The sequence below is a fragment of the Cyprinodon tularosa genome, unplaced genomic scaffold, assembly GCF_016077235.1.
Source record: "Cyprinodon tularosa strain WSP-4 unplaced genomic scaffold, ASM1607723v1 ctg674, whole genome shotgun sequence".
NCBI classification, from domain to species: Eukaryota; Metazoa; Chordata; class Actinopteri; order Cyprinodontiformes; family Cyprinodontidae; genus Cyprinodon; species Cyprinodon tularosa.
Window position 1 is genome coordinate 1,473,627 of NW_024039423.1, and position 27,819 is coordinate 1,501,445.

At 35.2% G+C, this 27,819-nt stretch overlaps 1 protein-coding gene across 2 annotated transcripts in view; it reads right to left on the bottom strand.

Annotated features, from left to right (window-relative positions):
* The window catches only part of kcnip4 (Kv channel interacting protein 4), an 82,812-nt gene that overhangs the window by 43,121 nt on the left and 11,872 nt on the right, over positions 1-27,819 (bottom strand). Inside the window, exon 1 of one of the 2 annotated variants that reach the window (XM_038267496.1) lies at positions 20,692-20,943. The exons of the other annotated variant lie outside the window; for it this stretch is intronic. Within the exon in view, the coding sequence (XP_038123424.1) occupies positions 20,692-20,800 (109 nt within the window). The 5' untranslated portion in view covers positions 20,801-20,943. Of the gene's footprint in view, positions 1-20,691; positions 20,944-27,819 lie in introns of those variants that run through there. 2 annotated transcript variants of the gene reach the window in all.

A 27,819-nucleotide genomic window follows, 5' to 3' on the forward strand; every position in this document is an offset into this window, starting at 1 on the left:
ACCAGATATGGTCAATGCTCCATATAACATGGAGAAACATATTGGTGGATATCTACTTTTCTTTGCCTATTTTATTAACAAGGTTAGAATGAAGATGTTTGGTTAATAAGCAAAAGCAATTCAACTAACAGTAACTTGTTTCTAGGACTGTAACACACAGAAATGACAAGACTGATATCTAAGAGTGTTTTTGCAACAGAGCACTAGTTATGGGTACATGATCTGATTAGAGTCCATCACTTCTGTTCATAAATATTTCAAAATGTATTTTGTGTTAAATTACGAAGACTTGCCCCATGTGAAGCCTGCAGTGCTGCTGATATCCCAAGTTCTGCAAGAACCTCCTTGATGTGCTCTGGAAATTTTGGCTCACTGGGCTATCCTATGAAGATTTACCCTTTGATTCACTGTATAGTTGTACAAACACTTTGAAATGGCACTGCAACCTTTTTAAGACCAATTGGCTAATAATTATGTCTTGTCAGTTTTCAAATTTATTTTGATCTTTTAGCTCACTTAATGTCGTTCTATCTAAATCTGCTTTTGGTTCCACAAGCCGAATCGCAAGCAGCCATAGGTGTGCCAAGTAAAACAATACGACTGAGAAATTGCTGCGTATAAGTAATTCCAGCTTCCGTTTGGGGGAACTTTGTGCCACATAGAACCAGGTTGGTCTGGATAGCTTTTACATTGTGACAATTAAGTGTTACAAAAAAAAAAAAAAACAACAACAAATAAACAATTGGAATTCGGTACCATTTATGTCTCGCAACATTTGAAATTGAAAGCAAGCATAATTTATTGAAAAGTCCTACTGTCCACTTTAAAAAAAAAATGCACATGCAAAACCCTGTACACGCTCCCGAGAAGGAACACCTATTAAACATGTGCGAGAGCGTGCACGAGCCCATTTCTCCTCGTGAACACTCTGTTTAAAAGTTGCCCTTTACATCGCTCATATAAGCTTACTTTCCAAAAGAAGCTTTGCAATTTTTCAACAATGTCAGACTCACTACAGGTGAGAGAAAATGGGAACGAACATTTAGGACGGCCTTACGTAAACATATCACCAGAATCATTGACAATTAGGAGGACCACTTATTTTGATGATCCACCCGGACAAAAATATCATCCTCCACTATACCTTTAAGGTAGTCACATCCTCACAGAAATGTGTTTCCAAATGATTCAAGCTAAACTCTAATCGAATATTTTTCAATTTCTTTTTAGCAAATAAATAATCTTTTAAACAGCAGCATCATTCATACACATGCATATTTGTCACCATTCTGCTTTTCTCAACAGACAAACCTATTCTAGGGGATGTCCATCTTTTACTGAAAATAAAATGCTCCTTTTTAAAAAATCAGTTGGTACAGTACAAACCTTTTGTAAATACAGAGAGCAACTGTTATTAATGATTTATTTGAAGAGGCACTGATGTAGTTTCTTCTGCGTGACTTAGAAATGTAGCCAATATGATTTTCTAAAAAATACAGATTTCAAGATGACGGCAAAACTCAAAATAATCAACTATTAGAGTTTATATCCTTTTATTTATGGCTCCTTTTTAATGTAAAACAAAAATAACAACAAAAATAAACTGTTTCAAAATGAGTTCAACAGGTTCCATTTTGTAACTGCGAGCTACACGCAGTTACAGTATGACTCCAGCAACAACAAAAAGGCTAATATTAACACCATCGTCAATCAATTCCATGAACAAATTTGTGCTCGTCTCATCATTTACACATAAGCTAAAGCGCAAAGTTTGATATAATTAGGTGGCACCTGTAAGCATTCAGTCAGACATGAAAACAAGGACTAAGTGTTCAATTTGGGTTTTTTTTTGCAATGGAAAATAAATGAGGTTGTCATATTTATAGAGGTGGTCCCTATGAGGCGGTTGACAATTATGAGCTGTGAACCAGATCGACCTCGATGAAGCGGTATGGGCAATCAGCCGTTGAGTGCCATAGGCTGACTGACACTGCAGGGTAATTTGTGGGCTGGCAGCTACAATTGCCTCTCTACACATTTGCAGTTTTCAGCTCTTTAACTTTTATATAAAAAACAATGGATGAAGGGAAAACTTGATCACAGATGATATAACTCTTTTAGGCCTATTAGTTGTTTTACTGTTGATCAGCTGAGATGGTCCTTAAATACAGACATTGTTTGGAAGAAGGAAAAGCATAAACTGAGCCTCCATTAACCACTCAAGTAGTACAAACTTTCAAATTTCCTACACAGCAATAATTCAGTTTGTCTGGTGCACCTTTATCAAAAAAAGGGCAGCTCCAAGTGCAAGTGCTGGGTCTGCAGAGAGGATAATTAGGATTCAAAATCAGCAAAATCAACATTTTGAGCCATTAACTGTTTAGGTTATAATGCAATTCGTTTATCAAAGGTATTTTGCTTGGTTTATGCATCTTTGTCTGCAACCAATTGTTTTAAGAAGGTGCGGTTGAAGGATAACTGTGCAGTAATGCACCTTCCTGTGCCTGCACATAAAACATGCACCAACTTTCTCCGATCGGGAGAGGGGTGACGTGAGGCAGAACACAATGATTGAGGCTTATAGTAAAGCATAGCTAATGTGCACACAGCAGCAACTTCTCTATTTTCCAAAAAATAGAAAAAAAAGTGTGTGTTTTTTTTTTTAGAGGTCTCAGACTTTGTTAAGCCTTTAGAAGTTTTGTTATGCAGAGACATCATAAAATGGATGGCAACCAAACAGGGAGAGGTGGCTTTGCTTTAAAGTTGAGGGTCATTGGGGTTGAAAGAAAACTATATTTTAGAAAAAATTATTGATACTTATTAATTCTTCATATAAATGTGTATAGATGAAACTGAGACTTTAAAAGACTTAAAAAAAGCATGATATACTGTACAAAAAACTATACTTACAAATAATTGTAGTGTATATGTGTTTCCCTTTATTCCCCACTTGGTAAACTAAAGTAAACATACATTGTTTTTACACATACTCTCAGCATATGAGGATTTAACTGCACTCCAAGTTTCACTGCAAAGTTAAAGAAGTTCACTTTCTTTTAAGCCATCACTAGCTCTGTAAAATCTGGTACCAAATCAGTCTTGTGTGTTATTCCTCTCATGCAGGTCTACCATTCATTTAGCAAAACTGTCTCCTGTGTATTTTATTGTGGTCCTCTTTTAAAACTCAAACTGTAACAGATGTCTCATATTCAAGCTTGGATAAGTAGTAAACACAAGGGCTCTAACTGTCTTTTTATTCCTTGTTAAAATGGTTCTCATCAAGGTTTATTCATTGGTTCATAAAGCGTGTAGCTGGAAAACACCTGAAGGTGTCTAAAATTGCTTTTTTTTATTTGTAAAAGAAAAAACAAAACAATATCATGTATCACAAAATACATATATCAATTGGCAAGAAATGACACAAAAAAAGAGTTGAAACTGTCACAAATGTAAAGATTTCTGTTTAATTTAATGAATGACTAAGATTGGGAGTGTGTAACTCTGAGATGGAAAAAAAAGTCACAGTTTTAAGATTTTATTTTCTATGTTATGGAAAACTAATACTGAAAATCCCCCTGGAGAAACCTTAGCTACTGTGAAACATGTTCAACTCAGCAAAGCTGGTGTGGTTTGATGGAAAGAAAGATGAAGCATTAACCTTTACAACGGATATCCACAGATGCCTCCATCTCAAAAAACATAATGTATGAAAAATAGTTTTAGCCTCTAAATGCGCAACGCTGATAAAAGCATAATCCAAAAGACATGCATGTGTTAATACACTTTAAGAGGTGGGTGAAAACTATTGACATTGGGAAGCTGATTGCAAATGACCTACTCACTTTTGAGATTTTTATTTCTAAAAATACTTTTTTAAAGCCAATGGTCACTTTTATTTCAATTCCCAATTAAACACTGGTTTTGTTTTAATATTTTACATACAATCTTAATTTAATAGATTTGGCAGTTTTTTTTCTTTGTAAGCTTCACTTGGATCTCTTTATAGAATTTTATATATGAAATGTATATTAGGATCAGGATAAATTGAAACCAGGGTGATTTATTTTATCTTTGCCATACATTTGATATGACCAATCATGGGCGTAACCTTATGGTCCTCTTATGGATTAGCAGACATATACTTGTGCATATTTTTCCTTTGTGTTATTTGGCTGTTTGCTAAACATATCCTTATCTTATCTCATTCTATGGCTCAGTAGAAAAATTCTGACGCTAAATAAGCCTAAATGGAACAAATACAGAACATTTGTTATCAGCCATAAGTCAATTTCAAGATAACAGCTCCCTAAAGAAAGACTTTTGCTTATGTTAAAATGACAACCTTTTTCCTACAGCCGGACCAATTTTATCACCTCAGTTTAAACATTGTGGTGTTACCAGGAAAAGTCAACGCTTTGGTGATATGGACAGAAGCACAAGGCTTTGAGCAATGTGCTTTAGCAGATAACATAGACCCGTATGTCTTACTGTCTGAGACATATTAGCTCCACTATAGCAAATCAAGAAGGACATTATGCTGAGACAAAGAGCAGGACATCAGGTTTCTCTGCACAGACAGCTTGTCATGTAATTTACAGTGTACTATACTCAAACGGCAAAGTGCTAGTGACGTTTAACCTTTAAGTGCAAAAGGCAATGTACAACATGCATTAGCTGGGACGCTAAAAGATATAGGGCAAAGGTTGAATAAAATGGCAGTGAGAAAACTGGATGTCTGGAGCCACTGTCCAAAGATTAAATATGTAGAGCACAGTTCAGCTGAACTAAAATGATGCTGAGAGGAAATCAATACAAGTTGTTATCTGTGCTGTAGGTAAGAATGTGTTTTAGCTGTAAGGCTTCTGTTTTATCTCTGCTAAAAGAATAGAAAATGCATCGCATATTAAGTAGCTCTATAGATCTGTTGAAACTAATATAATGTAACACTGAGACTTGGTACACAATTCACAGGTGAAAAAAGTGGTCATCACAGACAAAGAAGACACTAAGTTGGAAAAATGTTATATATTTTTATGACTTCTTTGCATACTTAATATATGCAAAAATTTGCATATTTGTGTTTGTATGGTTCCACCGCAGGGTGTGATTATTAGATATTGAAAACAAAAATCAAGGAGTGGAATCACCCCCCTTGTTTTACATGATTACTTTCAAATATTCACTTTTGAATAGATCTTTTGAGTGAATGGAGTGAATGAAAGACATTTCTTGAGAATTTTAAGAGGGCTCACTTTTTTTTTTAGATATATATCAGCCATAAATAAGCTGAAATATTTTCCCTCCAAGGCGAGGACTGCTCTGGCTCACTCTTGGTTCACTCTGTTCCTGCTGTAAAAGGAGGGCTAAAGTAATTGGTCCTGTCTGCCCGTCCATCCCTCCATCCCTCCATCCCTCCATCCATCCATCCATCCATCCATCCATCCATCCATCCATCCATCCATCCATCCATCCCTTCCTCCTAAGGGCCAGTCTCCTTTGGGTATTAGACCTTTCTCTGATTTAACATATCCGATTCAGACGTTTGCGGTTCCGCAAAAGCGTTTTTATCAGTCATTAATTGAAATTACCTGTCCCTTAAAGCAGAGTTTCCCAACCGGGGGTATGTGTATCCCTAGTGTTCTGCGAGTGAATTGCAAGGAGTACATGAAAATAATTTCATAGATGGTTAAATAAAATCGGGCTGGGATCTGTTTTTCTTTGTGAGGACCCAATTGAAAAATGAAACAAGCTTTTATCAATCAAAAAATAAGTTTTTCTTATATGTTTGAGTTTATCTTGAGCTGTGACAAATGTCACAACCAGGCAGAGGAACAGACTGGGATCAGCTGTTTTTCACAGTGAGCTATCGGAGCTCATCAAAGCAGCTCAGGTGTCTTGATGGAAAGAAAAAAAAAAAAAGTAAAACTAATTGAGTCAGGCTGACTATAATTCTTGTTCTGTAATTTGTTCCCAATTCATCAAGTTTAAATGTTACTATGAGGGAGTTACTCAGAGGAGCTCTAATTTCATAAATACAGGTTTATAATATGATTTTATGTTGCATTTATTTCAATTCCTTACTTCCTTACTTATATATATATATATATATATATATATATATAGCATTTTTTTAGATGGAAAAGTGAAATTATAAAAATTAAATGCTCAAATTAAAAGATAAAGTAAAATAGACTTTATTTCAGAAATTGCACTTTACACTATTGGACAAGCATCAATACTTTTGACTGAAAAGGGGTTCTTATGATAAGACAAACTGCCCAAAGGGGTACACAGGTCAAAAAAGTTTGGGATACACTGCTTTAAAAAGGCGTTGCTGAACTTTACATTAATACTGCCATCTTTGAAAATATATAACTGCAGCATTTAAAACGGACGGGTCACATCTGCAGAACAGAGCAGGATTTTGGAACCAAAGTAAATTTAGGGAAAAACAGGCTACAGGCTTATAGATGCATCAGCACTGAAAACAGTTTTAGTAGTAAAGGGTAAAATAAAAGGCTAAAATAAAAGGTAAATTTAAAGATAATTATCAGTAAAAACTTCCCTTAAGTCTCTTTAAGGACCAACTTTGGACATCCATAATTTAAACATTATGAGCTCAAGGCTCAGTTTACTCCTTTTGGAACTGATTCATTTACGAGTTTTCATAGTATAGCTGATATGTTGTAACTGGTGGTGAAAGTTTTGTGGGACCAGCTGAGACGAGATGCTGAGTCTGTAGCTTAAAGTATTCCACTTCTATTTCTTCCTCAAAAAAACAGTTTAGTATCGTCAACATGTCTGTGTATGTGTCTCTCCTAAGTGACCCCATAGCTCCAACTACCCAGCCCCCGGTTATTTTGGTGGCATCTAACAGCAAGCTTATTTGTAAACAAAACCCCAACATGTTGTTCCTCTTTAGAATCAGGATCCTTAAGTAAGCAACCATCAACACAATGTAAGCTAACTATACTCCACAAACACAGAAAAGCGATAATCTGTCATGTGATAACTCATAATTTTCACTTTTTAGCTGGGTTTTGTCTTCTGGAATCCCAAAACACATTTTATCTTGGTATAAATGGATTTATTTTGTCTGCAACTAGCAGTGACTTGAAGAGGTTAACTTTGAATTATACCTAAAATACTGAATATTTAAAATTTCATTTTTTATGAAAGAAAGAATATCATTTTGGACATGTTTGAAGTTATATAGCACAAGCTGTGTAAAACTTACAGATTTTGTACAAATATTTCCATAAATTAGACGATCTTTGCTTTCTAGTGAGAAACATCACAAGCATGTGGGATTTATGTCATTTTACCGGCAAATGGCATTTGGGTATGCAGTTTGTTTGAGCACAAGCTATAAAAAAGTGGGAGCTAAGTGATTACTTTTTTAACTAATGCTACAGAAACACCTTTTGTTTCGATTACTAAAATCACTATAAACACTCTCAATGGATGTGTTTCAGTTGAAGATTATTAATAATCTTTAATGACAAACACATTAAATGTATAAATGAAAGCAGAAATTTTTGGTAACTGACCATTATAAAATTCATATGAAACAGAGGACTAATAAACATATAAACAAAAAAAAAGCTACTGGAGGCCAGGATACAACTCATTTGTGATAACATAATCCCTATGCTGATTGGTGCAGTGGCAAATCTAATTAAATATTATTTTAATTAAAATATTTAATTATTTTAATTAAATATTATTTTAATTATGCATATTTATTGCATTTAAAAAAAAAGAAAATTATTCAAATGGGTCATTTCAACAAAATTTTCTTGCAGTGTTATAGCTTGAGAAACAAATTAAATAGCAAAAACATCTAATTCAAATTCGATGTAATTTATTTTAATTTTCTCTTATTAAAATGTGGTACCTTAGTTATTAAATAAAAACCTAGAGATGTAATCAGAATCAGAAATGTATTACTGTTCTGCTGTGTTTTGTTTTTCTAACTTACAGAAGATTGTGCTTTGTTATGAGATTTTATTAATCTCCTGGATTTAAAAGTGGTGTCAATCTTGACTCATTTCAATCTTATTATGTAGGTACATCCATCACTGTAAGGGTATGAAATGAGATACCATAAGATATTTTTTTAATAATTTAATTTATCGTTTGGTCCATGGATCTATGGACTTAATATTACATTATGAAGTAAAGCAGATACTGTAATAATGAGGAAAATGAGAAACTTTATTAAACATTAATGAGAAAAAGCTTTAAAGCTTTAAAATAAGACAATGAGGTGAATTGTTTAAACACATGGGCATTTTAATAACACTCCCAAGGCTACTAAGCCTTATAAAAAAGCTAAGTTAATTAACCAACAATTCTTTAAAATTCAAAATAATTGTAAATTAATTAGACTCCGTTATGAAGCAACTGTCTTGAATAAACTGTCTTGTGTTTTCTGTTCTACTAAGAGTGAAATATCACACTAAAGCTTGGAATAATTCATGGCACGACAGTTTTGTTATGAAGACTTTGTGTTATATTGGGAGGTGCAAACATTATGTGAGAATCCGGCTCTAATGTTGGAACTGGGAGGACATGACATAACATAAGAATTCAACTGATTACGTCTCTGAATGCATGTGTCAGAGGGTCTAACGTCATTAAGGACTACTGACTAAAGTATCAAACAGCTGTGAGAAAAACTAAGAGAAAGCATTTCCCAGATAGCAGCCTAGTAAACTGTCACAGCCCTACTCTCTTGTTCAGGACTATCGATCATGTCTTAAATGCTTCCCAGAAAAATGTGATTGATGCATCTCCTGCTGTTTGCGAAAATTTTCTTATTTTTTTCATTGAAAAGATCACAACAACTAGAGCTTCTATGTCATATTATGGTATTAATCTCTGCTACGCGGTTGTTTGTAACCAGTTTGAACCTGTTAATCTGGCTTTTAAAAAATTAGATTGTTGGGGGTTTAAAGCCTGCTGGCTCTCTATATGATGATGTTCCTATGTTTGTGCATCAGTTATACTGCATTGTTAAAAGAAATGCAGATATTCAACTATAGTTAGATACGGCTTATTTACAAAACAACATATGTGAAAAAAATGTCAAGGTAATTTACAATAGGAAAAGATGCCCAGTTTTTAACCAATTATATAGTAGTTCATTTGGTTAAAATTAACACTAATCATTCCCTTTTAATCCAGTCCTGCTGTCAAAGTCAGAACAAAATTCCCACCAGTTCATTCTGAATAAAAACATGGAACAACAAATGCTGTATGTCTACAGTAAACAATTTACAATTTATCACATTTTACTACTACTGGCACTGTACTGTACACTAGTAACAAAGAATTTTGTTCACTTTTGTATAATTAATGAATCCAGTTGTAAGCATTTTAATGAATATTCATAGTATTTAAAATCAAAAAAGAAAAAAAAACTAAATTATTGATGTCTTATTTTCAAGTGTATTTTCTAATATAATATAAATAATATAATAAAATCTGGAGTCATGACATTAAGCACAATAAAAATGTGTGATTATTTCTTTGTCTCCCATATTAGCTAATTCAGTTGCAGGAGGGGTGGCAGTGTTTGGTGAATCTAGGACTGAGAGAAAACTATTTCTAAATATATCTCTGAAAAACATTTGAGGACAATTTATATGTTAAACTTGTTTTTAGTCTGCAGCTATGATGCACAGGTTAATGCATATGTACAGTAAAAGATTTCTAACTAAAAACATAACACAGATTGTAAATCTAAACGGGGAATTTTCATCATTATCAATGTCTTGAAACAGAAAAAGTTGATATAATTTTAATGATTCTTGCTTAAAATCTGCCTTTTCTGAAGAAACCAAAATCATCCTTTTGTAATATATTCTGCAAGTTACGTTAAAGTTAGCAATAAAACAATCAGACTTAAATATCCCAGAGAGGTTGTGTTTAAAACATGATAGAAAAAAAAAAATAATAGAGTTAAGTTAATATTAAGAATATTATTGTTCCATCTCGTTGATAAGAGAACAGAGACAGTTACTAAATTCAATATCAAGCATGCAGCCAAGGTAACTGTGTATTTGTTTCTTCAGTGCTGAAATAAAGTCTACTGTAATCATTAACCTCTGGTTTAGGAGATGCATGGAGTGAAAATAAAATAAATCCATGAAACAGAAGCTCTAGAGGTTCCATAGGCAAAAAAGACCTGCACTGCATAGGTTACTGATTTGTTTTATTGGTCAAAGTTTGGCTGTTGGAAAAGACAGAAGTTACAGCTTCATTCGCTCTCTTTTCAAAGACCCTCGTGCTCTATGGGTCACTTACTGCTGTGATTAATGACATGTTACAGTCAATGCTGTAGAAACTTCACAAACAACGTTAAATCCAATAGAACGCTATAAAGCAAAATAACACTCCCTAATGCCTGCCTGAGACCTCTGCCAAGTAGTACAAATTGACTTAAAGTTCACTTTTTTATTACTCTTTCACTAACATTTGTAGAAAGTAAAATGAAAGCAATAAGGAACGCTCTACCCAGGTTATGAATAGCAATTAGGGCAAGTATTAAAAGGAGCAACATCAGTCATATAATATTTAATAAAAGATCACTGCTGTGATTCATTTTGTCATGTTGATTAACTTGCTCTATTCAAATAGCCTCCTTGTTATCTGCTCATACGTACATTTCTAACATGAAAGAATGATGAGGGGTAAACAGTAATCATCCCTTCATATGCGTGAGTAGAATCGCTGTAAATTGCCCCTAACCTTTTGTAGATTGTGGCTTTCCAAAATGTGGGAAATCGTTTTTATAAAAGTTGTAAGTAAGCTCATGATTCTAGCTGCAACACATCCAACCTAAATCTGAAGGTATACATACTTTAAATATTTTCTGGTCATCAACCAAAAATCATATTACAATGCTGAAGATTGAAGAAGAAGAGGGTAGCAGCTTGTATTTGCTCTGACAAACTGTAGCCATTCCTCTTACTTGTTGACACTACTTCTGCAGCACACATTGAATGCTTTATTTTAATAAACTCTTGAGCAAAGTGACAGGTTGGTTTAAATACACCATGGTTGTGATGTCTAGAATAGAAAGTTTTATATTTTTTAACCATCTCTGAAGATCCTGTCCCCATTAAAAACGTGGACATTAATTAAACACTCCTGATATTCATCCATTTAGTTTATTTAAATGCATTTCAGTTTATTTATACAGCACAAATTCACAACACCTTTCATATCAAGGGACTTTACAGTCAATTCAATCAGTTCTTGATTCCAGTGTGGGTGCGGGTCTTTTAAAAAATTCCCTAAAATCCTCCACTATACCTCCGATGTTTCAATAAATGCAATTTTAGATCTGAACAGTACACTTTCCATAAAAGAGTTGGAGACTGGCATCCTCTTAAGCAGAGAAACAAGAAGGCTGCCACAAAGCACCTCCTGTATAAGGTAAGGTAACCATTTCCTGCTTTTTTACTGATAAAAGATCTTCACTCATAGACTCCAAAACAAGAAGATGGTAGGAAAACAACACTTGTTGCTTCTCAACATTAAACATGAAAAAAAAATAATATATATAAATTAGGGCTGGGCGATATAGAAAAAAAGCTTATCGATAAAAAAAAAATGCATATTGATCGATATCGATAATTATTGAAAAGATTTGAAACCATATTTTATGTGCAGCTCTGCCTGGACTTTTTATAATATTGCTAAATGATTTAATTTTAATAAAAAACACAAACACAGACTTCAAATTAAATCTTTATTTAACCAACTTTTTTAACCATAACAGAATTGTTTTAAAGAAAAATAACTTAAGAGACCTGAGTTATGTTATTAAATACTGACAAAGAATAAACTAAAGTGACCAGAAAAGTGACCAAAATAAATATAACAAATAAATAAATGCCCCCCCACCGCCGCCTTTAACCTGAGTTATTACTTTGAAGTTTCTGGCCCCTCAGCATTTTTATCTCAATTGTTAGAACTACGTGGGAAACTGCCCAGAACTGAAAATATATATATATTTTATTTCTCGGAGGAGAACCGCGTCGGGGCCTACACAGCTCGTACTCCTGCGGGTGTGAGCGGCTGAGACGATAAAAAGAAAAAAAAAAAAAAAGTTGGTTGTGTTATCAGACTTCGTTTTCACTGGTTCCCGACACATTTTACAGATGACTGGTTTGTTTTTGGTCCGACTTGCCATGACCGAAATACTGCCAGACTGCCGAACTACAAAAACCCTTCTTTGAAACAATTTCCTCCGCCTCTCCTTGCTGCACATCTTCATGTGCTATGTGTTGTGGTTTGAGAGGGCGGCGCTTGGTGACGGCGTGCCTGGGTCCGCGATTGTGATTGGTTGGGAGGAAGCAGTGACTAGCATAAACCTACATGCTACTGTAGGCTACAATGAGAAGGAAGGAAAACTGCGTTTCTTTTTTTATCGAACTTTTATCGATCCCCTTTTTTTCTATTGCGCCACACGTCTATCGATCGATATATATCGTTATTGAATTATCGCCCAGCCCTAATATAAATACAATAAATGCAAGTTCTGATGAGGAGTAATGCTTTTCTCACTGTAGGAAGGTCCTGGGTGGGTTGGTTGGTAAAGCAGAAGCACCATTTGCAGAGGCTATAGTACCTCAATACATAGGTTTTCTTTAACACCAAAGAGCTATCTACCCACCAAGCTAAAATTGGTAGAAAAGACTTTAAAAAGAGGAAATGGCTCTGTTCGAAAACCTAGGACGTGTCCTCCAAGGACGCGGTCTACCTAGACTGGATCCTTCGAAGTCCTTGAAAATAAGGAGACCGGAAGAGTTTAGGCTGTGAATTCGACCAGGTCTACCCTTCGACGGGTTTTACAGCCGTATGCTCTGTTGCTTAGCAACCGTAAACGTTGACAGACAAAGCAGGAAAAGAATGAATACAGAAGTTTTCAAAACTGTTTATTTATTTCATTTTTATTGTGAAGTGAACAAAGACTACATTAACAAAAATCCAGAATGGAATAAAGATTCCAACCCCCGGGAGCAGGAACAAATAAAATCAAATGTAATGATAGAAACCTTAGTCAGTTAAATAACCTGCTGCTGTCATTCTGCACATCTCTGATGTTGCTGCTATTTTCAAATATCCATTACTGTAAAAATGTCCATAGCTGCATATTGGTTATTTATTCCCCAGTTTTATATTGTTAAAACACTTTACAGTATTTTATTGTTTATAATTTAACTCTTCCCTATCATGTTATTCTTATACATTTTTCTAAGGTCCTCATTTGTGTGACCATTTTCAATAATCTTTCTGCTGCTGTAAATCTGGGACAATAAAGGGATTTTCTATTCTATTCTATAAAAGGAGTAGAAATATATAAGTAAATCTAAACAATGTATTTATAAAAAATATATCTGCAAAATCTCTAATATTCAACAACAAAAAATACGTAGTTAAGCATATTGTGCAAAACAGCAATAAAAAGATAAAAATCCTATCAGGTTTATAGTCCCCACTCTGCAGATATATTAGAATCTGTCCTTAAATTCCAGCCAAACCCATTTACACAGTAACAGATTAAAACCGTTAGATAAATCAAACATTACCGCCACATATCTGACTCTATAACCATTAAAACAACTATTTTTCATTAATCTCAGACGGAACTATTAAATGACTTGTATTATATTAAACTGAACTTCCAATTTTCACCACTGTTCGGCGCCAAGTGACCTTTCCTCTGATCACAGCTTGCTTGGTCTCGCAATGAATCCTGGGATATCCAAGAATACTGAGGATACATCGGACCCGTCCTTCAAATCGGGCAAAAAGAAGGACGCATTTTAAGGCCGCATAACGAGGACTCTTGGAATCCGACCAGACCTCGGCGCCGCGCTATGATGTAATCGACCTTCGAATCCGGTCTTCTAAGGAAGCGTCCTAGGTTTTCGAACAGAGCGTACGATTTACATCCAAAGAACAACTACTTTGTTTGAAAAGTCAGAAGTGCTGTAAATTTCAGATCATTGAAAAGATGTTACAAACCATTTTTATGAACGTGTTTCCAACATCTATTACTTGACTAAAGTGGGACAAAATCAGACCGACCAACACAGCACAATTTTCAACAACTATTTCTGGACTAAATCAAGACTATGACGGACCAACCAGATTTACATCCTTATAAAAACAAAGATAATATAATCAGCTTCATCATTCCAACTGTACATTACCATGAACCTTGTCCTCTGTATTGAAGCCATCCATTAGGGAGCAGTGGGCTGCTATTAAGACTGAGCAATGAATTGAATTTGCCATACTGTATAATCCCAATTTAGCAAAATACAATTTTCAAATTGCAGAGGCAATAGTCACTAAAAAGCTGAAACCCCATGCCGAGGGAGAGTTTGTGAAGGAGTGCCTTGTAGCGTTCGCACAGCTGCTTGCACCAGAAAAGGTGAAATTATTAAAAAACATAAGTTTGTCTCGAAGAAACATTTCAGACAGAATAACTGATATGGCACAAGATATTGAAAAAGCACTTAAGGACACTGCAAGAAACTTTGAATATTTTTCTCTGGCCTGCGATGAAACAATAGACATCACAAACAAAGTGCAACTAGCAGTTTTTGTGCGTGGGATCACAGCTGACTTTGATACAAAGGAGGAGTTGCTGTATTAGCATGCCTTGTACGGCACAACCAAAGGTGAGGATGCTTTCAAAGAAGTTGTGACAGTCATGAACAATTTTGAACTGAGCTTTGAGAAGTTGAGCGGCATCGCTACTGATGGAGCACCCACAATGGTCGGTGCGCAAAAAGTACTGACTGCATTAGTCAAAAAATAAAAATGATCCGCCTTAGATCCAAATGACTTGATTGTATCTCACTGTATGATACACCGAGAGTCTGTGCGCACGTTCCCTGAAGCTAAATAATGTGATGAAAACTGTTGTGTCCATCATAAACTTCCTCAAAAGCCGTGGGCTGAACAACAGCCAGTTCAAAGAGCTGCTCGGTGAACTCGAGTCAAGGTATGGTATGGTGATCTCCCATGGTTTTATGCACTGCGGGAGGACGTCAACAAGTTCATGGATACGAAGGTAAAACCCGTCACAGAGCTCAGTGTTGGCAAGTGGCTCAGTGATCTTGCCTTCATTGGGGACGTTACCAAGCACCTGTCAAAGCTAAAAACCAAGCTGCAAGGTTCCAACCAGCTCATCAGCTCTCTTCTCTCAAATGTGAAATCATTTGAAGTCAAGTTAAGGCTATGGCAAGCACAACTGGAAAGGGGAAACACTGTGCACTTTCCCACTCTGCAAGAAAGAAAGCCTGATGTCACAACGGAATATGCTGGTGAGTGTGCAAAACTAATTCAGGCATTTGATGAGAGGTTTTATGATGTGAGAATTGTGCAAAAAGGAACTGGACATATTTGCTATGCCATTCAATGTGCAACCAGCTGATGTGCCAGAAAACCTCCAAATGGAAATAATTGAGGTGCAAAGCAACAAGGAGCTCAAAGCTAAGTACAACAACCTCCCTCTACTTGACTTTTACAAGCTGTATGTGGCTGCCTAGAATTTTCCCATTCTGAGGAGACAATCTCTGAAATATGCATCTCTATTTTGGACAACATACTGATGTGAACAGTTTTTTAAACTTACTCTTGCGAAGACCTGTCTCCGCTTAAGGCTGACTGACCCAAACTTGGAAAACCAGCTTCAAGTTGCATAATCCTCAATGCCAGCTGACATCAGACACCTCGCCAAAGATAAACAGTTTCAGCCATCGCATTGGATGAGTCTGACATGCACAGAAATTATGGTCCCCCATCCTATCAGTCATATGCTAGAATGTATGCCAATAAAATTGTAAGGCCCTTGAAGTACTTTAAAAACATTTTATTGGCCCTCGAGGTGAAAAAGGTTCCCCACCCCTGTAGTAAGGTCTGGACAAGCAAGCTGTCAAGGTCATGAAAACACTGAAACCCTGGAGTAAACATCAATAAGCTTTTGCCTAAGTGCAAAGGAAAATCAAAATAAAATCGCAATATTTGTTGAAAATAATCTAAATTCTTATTTCTTGACATCAATCAAATAGTTCAGCCCAACAGCAGCTATTATGGGGCTCTGCTGAGGAACCCAGAGTGACGTTTCTTATGAGTTTAAACCACATATTTGCAGCTTTTTCAGAACTCAAACGTTCCTCTCTCATCACTATAGAATAAATACCCGGATGGATCTGGAAAGGGATTTTAACAGTATCAAAATGTCTTGTCAACATCCATCCATCATCTGACACGCTTGTACCGAGTGGGGTCGCGAGGGTTGCTGGTGCCTATCTCCAGCAGTCAATGGACGAGAAGCAGGGTACACCCTGGACAGGTCACCAGTCCATTGCAGGGCAACATAGAGACAAACAGGACAAACAACCATTCAAGCACACACTCACACCTAAGGAGAATTTAGAAAAGTCAATTAACCTAACAGTCATGTTTTTGTTAGCATATTGTCTTAATAGCAGACAGTGTTTTATTTGTTAGGGTTTATAATGTGATCTTTAACACAAGAGAGATTCAACAGAAAAGGAGTGCCTCAGTAATTAAACTGACTTTTGCACACTGCTTTTGACAATGGTAGTAGCATTTGTAGCCCATCAGATGAAGCTAAGGTACAAGAAAACGTATATTAGATGTTATACACATACATGTTAGTGTGGCATTGACTAATTATCATTAAAGCTGCTTGTTTCAAAGTGAGGCTGATAAAAGACACACCTTTGGCAAGTTAATTTGCTGCCCTCGTCAGCTGTCACATCCCCGTGCAATGGAGGTATGCCACTGTCACTCAGTGTCTCACAACTAAATAAGAGCACAGAGAACAAAAACAGCCATTTGCGTCAGGCTGTGTTCCAGGTCTATTTTTAACCAAAAGCCATCTAGTGAATGGATACCCCAGTGTAATAATCAACGTTTACAAGTTTCTGTGCAACATCTTGACTCATTGGGTTTGTTTTGTAAAGGTCTTCTATTTATTTTGTACAAGCGAGAATACAAACAATCTTGGTTAAACAAGGATTTTTTTCAGGGAGAAAAATCTGAAAAAGAGTTTATTTTTAATATTTCAGACTAAAAATAAAGGATGGTGATATTTTTCTGTCCTATAAATTATTTCAAAACAGAATCTGAATTTTGTTTTGGTTTGTTTGTTGCTCTGTTGGAGAAATAAAAGGTTCCTGCATTTGTTATTAGCAATTTAAGGTCAACTTAAAGAGGCCTGAAAAGCGACTATATAGCATGTCGGTAATATTTTTCTTTTTAATGTTACATAAAAGTAATTGCTATCATGAATGTACTTGGATTATCATTTTTAAATTTTAATGGCCTTACCCAGGCAGGATTAACACCAGATATGGGAAATATTGATAAAAACAGATCACATAAATAGAATCTATCTGACAAAATAGTCTAAAAGTAACACAAAAGGGAAAAGGAAATTCTTTTATTACTGGCCTTACTATGCCCTTTCAACATCTTTCAGTTAATAGAACAGTTGTACAGTAATATCAGATAGAGATAGAACATTTCCATTAGGGATGCACGATATTGGGATTTTGGCCGATATCCGATATGCCGATATTTTAAAACTCATGTAGCTGATAACTGATATCGATACTGATGTTAAAGCTGGACAAAAATAAGTAGTCACTGAAAATAGCAGTTTTGTTATCCATTTCTGACACTTTGAAAAATAATATACTCAAATATATTTTCATATGCTGATATCAAATTGATTTTTAAAAACGCGGTATCGATCTAGTTTACTTTCAAAATCTTGTGAATTTTCTTCGTTCTGTTACAAACTCTCGTGATATTTTGCAAATTCTTGTGAGATTTTGTTAGTAAAATAGATCGATACCGCGTCAATATATCAACATATAAAAATATGGCAAAATTTTGTGAATTTTCGGGGGATTTCGTAGCATAACGATGACATATAGCAATATTTCATTAGCAAAAGAGATTGATATGGTGTTTCTAAATGGCAATATGTCAGCATATGAAGATATTGTGATATTTTAATGTATCAATATTTTTTCCCTCGTCTTTAGAAGTTTTTAAATCTGTAAAAAATATGTTTTTAAGGAAGAAGAAGAAGTCGTTTTTTTTTTTTTTTTTTGTTTTTTTTTTAGACTTTAGACACTCAGAAGCTGATCAAATATCGGGTTAAATATCGGTGAGGTGGCCAATGTCCGATATTCAGTTTTAAGGCCGATACAGGCCGATACCGATAGGGGGCCGATTATATTGTGCATCCCGAATTTCCATGCTATTCCAGTATTCAGATACAGGGTCAAAATATGTTAAATATCTATAATGCTTTTGTATGCTGTGTTTAAGGGTTTAATTCGTATATAAATTAATTATTTTACTTATTATAATCTATAACCAAAATACCTTTTATTCATTGGTTTCCTAAGAAATTCAAGCTTATCTTTTATCAGTTAGGATTACAACTGAAAGAAAGGGAACCGGGCAAAATGGCCCATAAAAGATTTCTAACACAAAACACCCTGTTGATAAGAACATATTCTTAGCAGAAACTAAAGAAAAAATGTCACTTCTTAAGTCTTTGTGAGTTAACCTTAACACATCAATCAATTCATTAATTCAAATAAAGATTAAAGATTTAAATAAAATACTTGGTATTGACAATTCACATTTTTACCAGCTTTTGACTTTATCTTCCTTTTTCTTAAAAGCTTTATAAAAATAAATAAATAAATAAATAAATAAAAAAGCCTACAGTAAACTTTGAACATATTCATGGCATAACATCATTCTTTGTTGCTTTTTAAAATCAGTACCAGATACAACTTCTTGGGTTTTACTTGGAATACTTGGAGGAATCATGTGAAACCTTAACTATACTGCAAACAGCTTGGCACCCTGCACATAAACAGATCTGGATAAATAACAGGTGGTTTTCAGAGCCTGAGAGACCAAACTACTGAATATTAGATTCCCACTTTGATGACAAAGAGTCTGTGTAGCACCCTAGACATCTCTAGGGAGCTGCTTCAGTTATTGTTTAATATTAAAGCTACCATTGAAGCTTTAAATGGGAATGGATAGTGATTTAGTCAGTTTGAATGAGTGTTCATTATCATTTATAACCAGTAAGAAAAAATATAGATCTAACAGAGAGTCAGCAGCCAGACCAGGGCAGCTGTGGGGGTTGTTATAGAACAGTTATAGAAATGTCTTCTTTTGCAGTGTTTTGTTTACTTTTTAAATGCCCTTTGTCAGTGTAAAACATCAGCTGAATGAGCAAATGACTTTTACTGTAAATTAGCAACTTGCCAAACATTGCATGTATTGTATAGGCCTTTCTACACACTAGCAGGGTGACAAAATTTACTGTAGACTGGCTTCTCGATTTTCAGTGGTGTCAGAGTGTTCTCTGTAGGACTGAAACAATCTAGTTAATCGCGATTAATCTATTATTGAAATAATCAAACTAATTTAGTAATCTATTAATCTATAACTGCAGTATTGAGACTGTAAACATGCCTTCAGCTGACAGAGTGACTCACTTAGAATATTTACTATACCAAAATTGTAAAAGAACTATATTGAGTTTAAAATTAAAAAACCTTTTCGTCTGTCGATATGCTCTATCCAGAACTCCACAAGTGAAAAAGCTTTAGTTTTACCTGGTTTAATTTCGAAAAACTTCTTTTTTAAGGAACCTTTTGCTATCTGATTATCAATTGATTAATAGAAAAAATAATCAGCAGATGAATCGATTTTGCAATAAAATCGTTAGATGCTATTTTAGTTCTCAGTATAAAGTTTCAAAAGTCAGCTAACCCCTGACATATTTGTATAAAAATAAGATATCCAAGCATTTTTCACTCAATTCCATCCATTAAATATGTCGCAGCTGATTTATTTCGAGGAATTATGCCAATCTTCCAGACGTTTCAAGCTTTTTTGAGCCCTCAGCTGCTCCAGGATGACGTTTGGTCCTCAGCTGTTTCACTCTCACTTCGTTAAACAGGTTATCCAACTCACAGATGATGCAAGCTATCAAAAACAATCCATGTTTATTTAAATCTAATAAGCAGACATCAAGTTGTGCTCAGGATGACACAAATGTTACCAAATAGAAAAAAATGAGCCCAAAACAACACCAAATGCTGGGTTGAAATCATTAAAGCAGGATGGCAAATCATAATACTTGGTCAAATATGCAACACATGAGTCATTCTTAAATGTTTAGGTAATAAGCAGCAGTCAGGTGAGTCAAGGAGATAAAATATTGGGATTTAAAACACCTTACAGGATGTTTATAGAGGCTGCATGAAAAGTAGACATCAAAATTGGTCTTTTTGAACTTAAAAACTAAACTGAAGAATCCCACAGCAAATAAAGAACTAAAACCTAAACATTCTCCAAACATACCACCTATATAACTCAAACAGTGCTTTTTGTAATTAATTATACCTCCATTAAAAGTGTAACTTCTTGTCAGCAACATGTAGCATCTCTAGAAAACAATCTTGAAGCAAAAAACAATACTTTCTCCAACTAGTGCAACTAACTCTGACAAGGTCTCAATAGGAGACGTATGATCAGCAAAACGTTCAATAAAAAGAAAAAAAAGATAACCGTTTGCTATTTCCTTACCATCATAGTCAGTTTCCAGCAGCCCAAACTGTTCCAACACCTTCACAAACACGACCACGACTACAAGAACTGCGATCATTTCAAGCCCCTCCAAGTTCATAGTCAACATGTCGGTCGGGTCACAGGCTGTCCATGGCTGCTGACGCTTAAAAAGTCAGCACATGGCACCATTAGTGGGCCATTTAACTCTACTTCAGGAGCCCTGTATCTGTGGCTCTGATTAGAGACCGGCACAAGTCAGACAGGGAGCGAGGGGGAGAAAAGTGAGTGGAAGAGAGAGGGGGGAAAAGAGGGAGGAGGGGGAGGCAAAGATAAAAGACACACAGAGCTGTGAAGGAAGAAGGTGAGGAGAGGGGAGAATGAATGAAAGTGATCGCATTGAGAAAGAGAAATAATGACCAAAGGGTGGAAGAGAGGATGGATCCTAATGAGGGATGATTGTCCACTAATGCTTCCTTTGAGTGGAAGACACCAGTGACAGATTTTAGCAGCAAGATAAAAGCCACAATAGATTGAAGAAAAATACTGTTTACTTAAAATAAATTGAGGTTTTTCAATATTATATTAAAACCATAATGTGGGGGTAGAGTTTGATTGAATCATATTTATTTATTCTTATCTATTCTGTTTTATTTTCTAGTCCAGTTTTACTGCCTTTCAGCCAGGAGTTGAATATTCCTGGCTGGAAGGCTTTGACCACTGCTTAAGAATTATACATACTGAAAAATATTACCGTTTAAATGAGTGATACATAAATTTGAGATTTTTTTTTTTTTTTCCCCCTTTTTAGGAAAGAGTTACACAATGAAGATGACATGATGCCTAGTCTGAGAAACAAACTTGGGATAGCTTCAGAGCATTTAGAGCTTGAAGACATGCAGTCTCTCTGCTAGAGATGTCCCGATCCAGGTTTTTGCACTTCCGATCCGATACAGATATCGTTTTTGCAATTCTGATCCGATACTGATACTGGCCAATACCGATACCAGCCTATCCAAGCACGTATTTAAGTTTAAAGTTATTTAGCCTTAGTTGTTCTGCCCATTATGCCATGTTAAACTCCAGAACGGTGCTCTTTCACCATTAATGAGATTTGAAAATTAGACCTGGCTGGGCCTAATTAAACAATAATTTTTTTTTTCTTTTATCATATGGGGCCATGCCAGATAATTTGAAATGCAATTTTTCCTTAAAAACACTGCATCTTGAATTTCAACAGGCTATATCCATCTGATTAAAAATGTCTTTAATTGATGCAAACAATTATTTGACAAATTCCAACGAACATCCTCCTAAAAAAAATTTAAATCAATAAAACCCTTTATTTAGGTACCAAATTATAAGATGCAAACTCATAATTATAAGCAGAAACTTATAGTAGTCTCTAAGAAACCCTTAGGCTGTACATCAACATTATTTTATAGCATGTATAGTAGCCATAATCAGTGTGATAATAGCTCCCCCCCAACAAACAAAAATAGTTTGATATACATATATGTATTTTTCATGGAGTTCTATTGCTGGTGTTTCTCCACTATTCCTTGAGTTCATCAGGCCTGACATAACATGAAGCCTGATCATGTACGTTTAGAGAGCCCACTGATTGGCACTCTAATCAAATAATCTTTTTAAGCTGAGAACAAACTGATTCTTATTTTCAGTGCAGTTATTTATTATTTACTATATATCCACAGGGGAGGTGTGTGAAATAGGGATGTTATTTGCTTTAAAATTATTCATGATTTTTTGTGATGTTAGATAGATCCGAAAAAAGAATAAAAAAGATTTCTAAAAATCGCAAATCTGATTAAGATACGTTATACAGAGATCAATCTTTTGATAATTTATTAGTAGCTTCCATTTTTTTTTTCTTTTAAAACTTTGGTCTTTTGGGCTCCATAGCTTTGATTGAAGTGAGTCTACAGAGGCTCCAAGAGGTCTGATTGGTTTTAAATGTCAGCTATAGAAATAACTCTACTGTGCAACCCTGTCATAACGATGGAGGATGGATACAATTTTAGAATGTTCTCATGTATGTGAGACATAATTTCCCGACCATCTTTCAATGGTACCAGTTTTCTTAAAATTAAACATGGTTAGGATAGACTTGATCCTTTTTTGGAATTAAAAAAAATCTCATATCCGTATTATGCTACATCTTGGTGAACAGATATGAAATATTTCCAAAATGTAGAATGTTAATGTTTCTAGCTGTTATGGAGTAGAACTGGAAGTCCCATGTTAGTATATCAGGTTATGGCTGTTTTGACGCAGTCCGTACCTCTGACACCAAATTCCTAAAATAGCGGTACCCTTAAAGCCACCAGAAAAACTTTTTTTTTTCCTTTTTCACTGCTGAACACTAATCCAAACGAAGAGAAGCAACATTCCAGCTGGACACCACATTCCACATGGAGTATTATTAAGAGCTGTGGTCCGTTTTTGCTGGCGAAAAGGACTGCATCCATATTTAAAGAAGCTGAAAAAGCCAGCATAAGCTCATATGGTGCTGCCCGTTTCTTCAATGAATAAGGAGTTTTTAAATCTCTGTCCAAAACAAATGCACAACATAGCATTGGAAAAATATACTAACAGATGAATAGATGGAAAGAAAGTTGGATTATTGGACAAATGGCTGGACGACAGTGGAGAGATGGATAGAGAGAATGATAGACAAGGATTAATTGATATATGGATAAGGGGACAGAGAAATGGATATAAACATCACTGAAATAAGGAGAGAAAATAAAATGCCAACCCCTTTTCCACATATAATATTTCAATTAAATTTCAAATATATCTTTAAATATATTCTGGACTTTGCTTCTGTTAAGACAAAATTTGAATAAATGGTTCTGAATAAGTTAGAGTGTTAAGAAAATACTCGTATGACCAAAAGAAATTCAGTTTTAGAAATGTTCTCAGTTTCTTTGAGAAAACCAAGTTTGTGTTTAATGCAGCAGACATTGAAAGCGTTTGAGCTGCCAGTGAACATGACAGGACACAAAACTGTGTAGGAAGTTTCTCAGGAGCAGAGGTTGAAAAGGTTAAAGAAAAATGTTGTATAAGTCTGCTGAGAGGAGGTGTACCAAGGCGTGGAGCACATCCAAGTTAATAGAATTTCTTCTACTTTTTTAAACTTATATGACCTTTATTTTAATGTTTCTTTTTCATGTTTCTTTTCAACTTAAAAAACAGAACATGAGCTAATCTCAGGGAATCTTGCTCCACTTTCCAACATTGCTCTCCAATCACCTTAGAACTTATTGCAGGGTATAATCAAGACCCAAGGCTAATGGTAATGAAAATAATCAAGATTTTGCATGTCATCATCACACACAGTATGCTACATCAATCAGTGTATGATTGGTGATGAAAGTAATTGCTGCTTCATAGCATTGTGGTGAGCTGGTTGAAGCGGGGGAGCTTGGCTGCTCTGTCGTGTAGGAGGGAACGTCTGTAGCACATGCAAGCTGAAGAAAAAAGGGTAAAGGAGAAAAGTCTCAGACAGAGTATGACATGGAAGTGATTCATTTTCAACATGAAATCTGATAATTATCAAAAATCACACCAGACAGCCAAACTGGCTAATTGATTGATTCATTAATGTTTTAAAGTGAAAATTCAAAATATGACAAAAAGTACAATTTCTTTTGTAAATGCAGGTCTTTAGTATTTCAGGATGGAAACCAATACTCAAATTAACAACTTTATTAAGTAAAACGGCCAAATGCTTGCCAACACAAACCGCCATTTGCATGGTAGCAACTTAATGCATTTAGACAAAGGTAGGCCAACATGCTGAAGTTTAATCTGGGGTTTAGAATAAAAACGATTTGGGATTTAGAATATATTTCTTAGTCTTTCAGAGACCAGCCGAAAAAAGAGAAAACATTGTTAGGAATAATATTGATCAATTATCAATTATATTTATCAATTGTTCCACCATAGGTTATTAAACATATGAGATGCGTATACTTTGTATACTTTCTAATAGTAACTTTTCTTACACTTAGCATAATTCTATAAGGTATAAATACCCAACTCCACTACTTCCTGAATTTCAGCCAGCTCCTTTGTTTCCTGTCTTTACTGCATAGACTGATTAATCCAGATGTGTCTGACCTCAGTAACCATAATGAAATTGGCATATTTTATTTAGCCTTCAGGAGTCAAATCAGTTAAAGCTACAGTGTGTAATTTTCAGCGACATCTAACATCCAGACTGCAGACCGCAGCAACATGAACATCTCCCCCCCACCGCTTCTCCCCCCCAACAGTACAGCGAGCGTTACGGGACAAAATGTCTTCCACGACGTCCGCAACACCTACCTTCTCAAGTGATGAGGTTTGTTTACATAGATAATTTTAATACTGCCATCTATTGTTCAGTACCGTCTCAGTTCATCTCTCTCAACTTGCCGTAGTTACTTTCGAGCGTAATGGGCGATCTGGCAATCGCTAGTTTGTTGGCTCTGCGCTGCCGTAGCGCAAAGATGTCTGCCTCCATGGCTGCGAGACCCGCTCCCATGTAATTATAAATAACGAATTCTAAGGCAACGCAAATATTAAGGTTAAGAGGCTGAGCTCGTAGATGATGATAAATAACATAGTTATGTATAATATATTACATTTCTGACTGTATATCCCTGTAATTATTACACACTGTAGCTTTAAGTCAGAGATCCATTTTTGTCAGGATAAGAGTAATCGTCTTCATTGTATAAGTCACAAGGTTAAGGGAAGAGAATAAGGAGCATAAAGCAAACCTAAATCATATGATATAGTTGTTTAGTATGAAAGAAGTGTTATTTAAAGGTATAGTGGAGTATGTTCTTTTTCCGGGTGGATCATCACAATAAGTGGTCCTCCTAATTGTCAATTATTGTGGTGATATGTTTACGTAAGGCCATCTTATGTGCTCATCCCCCTTTTTCACTTACCGGTGGTGAGTTTGACATAGTGGAAAAATTGCAAATCTTCTTTTGGAAGGTAAGCTTGTATAAGCGATGCTAACAGCAACTTTTAAACAGAGCGTGCACCAGGAGAAATGGGCTTGTGCATGCTCTCGCACACGTTTAATAGGCGTTCCCTCCCAGGAGCAGGTACAGGGTGTGGCAGGTGCTTTTCTTTTTTTTTAAATAGAGAGGGCGGGTCTTTTAAAAAATGCCATACCAAAAGAACTTGGAATGAGCCCCAATGTATAAGCGTGTTAAGCGGGATAACAGCCTTCTCTAAAAAAAAAAAAAAAAAAAAGGTCTTTCTGCATTACCTCGAAGTAAAACATCGCTGGTAGGAACCACAAAGGATAGTGAATAGCAAGAGTGAGGTACAATTTTGTTTTTAAATATAAAAAAAATCTTAATTTAAAAACCAATTAAAAACCAAATACCTTTGTTACAGTCTTCTACTGTTAGAAAATATCCGTATTCGATTCCAATTATTTTAATTAATATAGAAACTTTTCCATTCCTACTCGAAAACCCGTGGCTCATAAGAAGCCTAGTGCTTTTGAAGGCACAGTTAGCATTTATACACACAATTACAAGGGAAAATTTACTTTCCCAGGCCTTTGGTGCCACTTCAGACTCAGTATTTGCTGGGCTTGTTGAGGGTGGGCTATGTACAGCTTCAGGACTTTGCTTTATAAGCCATGACAACAAAACATTTTCATACTTTTTGTTTGTAACTTAATAAGTTTTAAGACGCTTCCAAACAAGAAGGACACCTCTAAACTTCAGCTGTGTTGTGAGTATACCAAGAAATATCCTATTACCACATCTATGTCGAAACAGAAGAGCCCTGGGTTTTTATGAGTTTAGAGATGTAGCATTAATTAAGCAAACTTCAAGTATATTTAAAAAAAAGGAAAGCAGACAATTCATGACTTAACCAGTTTTACCTTATTATATCTATGTGAGAATACATTAATTAAAACTAATGTGTGAAGCTGTTTATGCGTCTAAATTTTTACCATTTCATATTTTTTTTTATATATATCAAATTATTCATTTCATGAATTAACTTGATTCTATAACAGCTGTTAGTTCCTCTCAGTTCTCAGAAACATTCTATAAAGTGGCCAGTATTTGTTGATGTCAAGTCAATACTCTCAGAAGTTATCCTCTTTACCTTTAGGAAATGTTTTGAAATGAACTGTTCTTACAACAAATAATCTTTAATCACCTTTTAGTCAGAGATTCTTTCTGCCAAATGTTTGATTGAATTCAAAAATCATCTGTAATTTGTTCCCAACAAGGACTAAACTCAAACGCATCGGTAAACAGGGTGTTGCCAGGTAAATCCTTCTGTTGAAAAGAAAGTGTTTTTAATAAATTAAGTTACAATTGAGTGACCTTCTACAGACAAAGCACAGGTCGACAATGTGACAGTAAAACAAATTAAAGTCTCGTTTATTTGAAGGTAATACCGACAGGGGCCTCTCTGGCCTGAGCTCATCACAAAGAATAGTCGATTCCAAACTAATGTGATTTGAATTGTGTTAAATTTAAGTAACAGTCAGTCTGCAGACAAAACATTTTCTTAAAAGGAGAATATAATGCAATATCCGCGCCTCACAGGTAATCAAATGAAAGCAATGAATAATATATACATAAATAAAAAAGAGTTTCTACTCTATATAAACAATGTAGACTCTATGGATCACAGTGTGATAAAAAAAAAAAGATTTGAAGGAGAGAGAAATTAACACTGTTGGTTTCAAAACCTTATTGAAATTTCCTTTGTGCTAGGCAAGATTTTAAAAGCTTTAACTTGCTAGTAATAATAAAGTGAAAATTTAACAGAATACATAAAACAGGTTTAAAATATACAACAGGAGATGTGTAACAGATCAAATAAAACACATCTGACCATGTTAGTAGCCCATTTATCCCCTAGTAGTTTTAATATTTTAAAGCAAAGACTCTTATTAATGTTTATTGCCTAGTTTTATACATTTTGATGATTTAGCTGTTCCATTGCAGCAGCGGCAGTTTTGGTTTATTTGAGAGTGCTGCCATCAAGTGGAAATGACACAAATCTACAATTTAAAGGCCTGGTTTTAATTGCAGACACAAATAAGTAGTTTACAACCTTTAACATAAACAACTCATGTTCATGCATACT